At 64.0% G+C, this 461-nt stretch overlaps 1 protein-coding gene across 1 annotated transcript; it reads left to right on the top strand.

The window, feature by feature from the left end:
• Positions 1 to 5: 5 nt before the first annotated feature.
• MRPL16 (mitochondrial ribosomal protein L16) lies at positions 6 to 439 on the top strand. Its single transcript, XM_009867638.1, has one exon. The coding sequence runs from the start codon at positions 6 to 8 to the stop codon at positions 423 to 425; it is 420 nt and encodes a 139-aa protein (XP_009865940.1). The 3' UTR covers positions 426 to 439.
• The last annotated feature ends 22 nt before the right edge of the window (positions 440 to 461 follow it).

The following is a 461-nucleotide window of genomic DNA, read 5'->3' as shown; positions in this document are numbered from 1 at the left end:
GCAACATGGACCCCAAAACCATGTTCGCCGTGTGGCGCGTGCCGGCCCCCTACAAACCGGTGACGCGCAAGAGCCTGGGCCACCGCATGGGGGGTGGCAAAGGCCCCATCGACCACTACGTGACGGCGGTGAAGAGCGGGCGGCTGGTGGTGGAAGTCGGGGGGCGCTGCGAGTTCGGCGAGGTGAAACCTTTCCTCGCGCAAGTGGCCAAGAAACTGCCCTTCGCCGCCGTTGCCGTCAGCCGCGACGGCCTCCGGGAGATGCGGCGGGAGGAAGAGGAGAAGAGGCTCAACAACCAAAACCCCTGGACCTTCGAGCGCGTCGTCACCGCCAACATGCTGGGGATGCGCAGGTACCTCAGCCCCTACGACCTGCAGCTGAAGGGACGTTATTGGGGCAAATTCTTCCTGAAACACAGGGTGTAACGAGCAGCCGGGGACGGGGCTGCCATGATTAAACCT

Source organism: Apaloderma vittatum, unplaced genomic scaffold (genome assembly GCF_000703405.1).
Source record: "Apaloderma vittatum isolate BGI_N311 unplaced genomic scaffold, ASM70340v1 scaffold29844, whole genome shotgun sequence".
In the NCBI taxonomy this organism is placed as follows: Eukaryota; Metazoa; Chordata; class Aves; order Trogoniformes; family Trogonidae; genus Apaloderma; species Apaloderma vittatum.
This window is presented reverse-complemented; position numbering and strand designations above follow the sequence as displayed.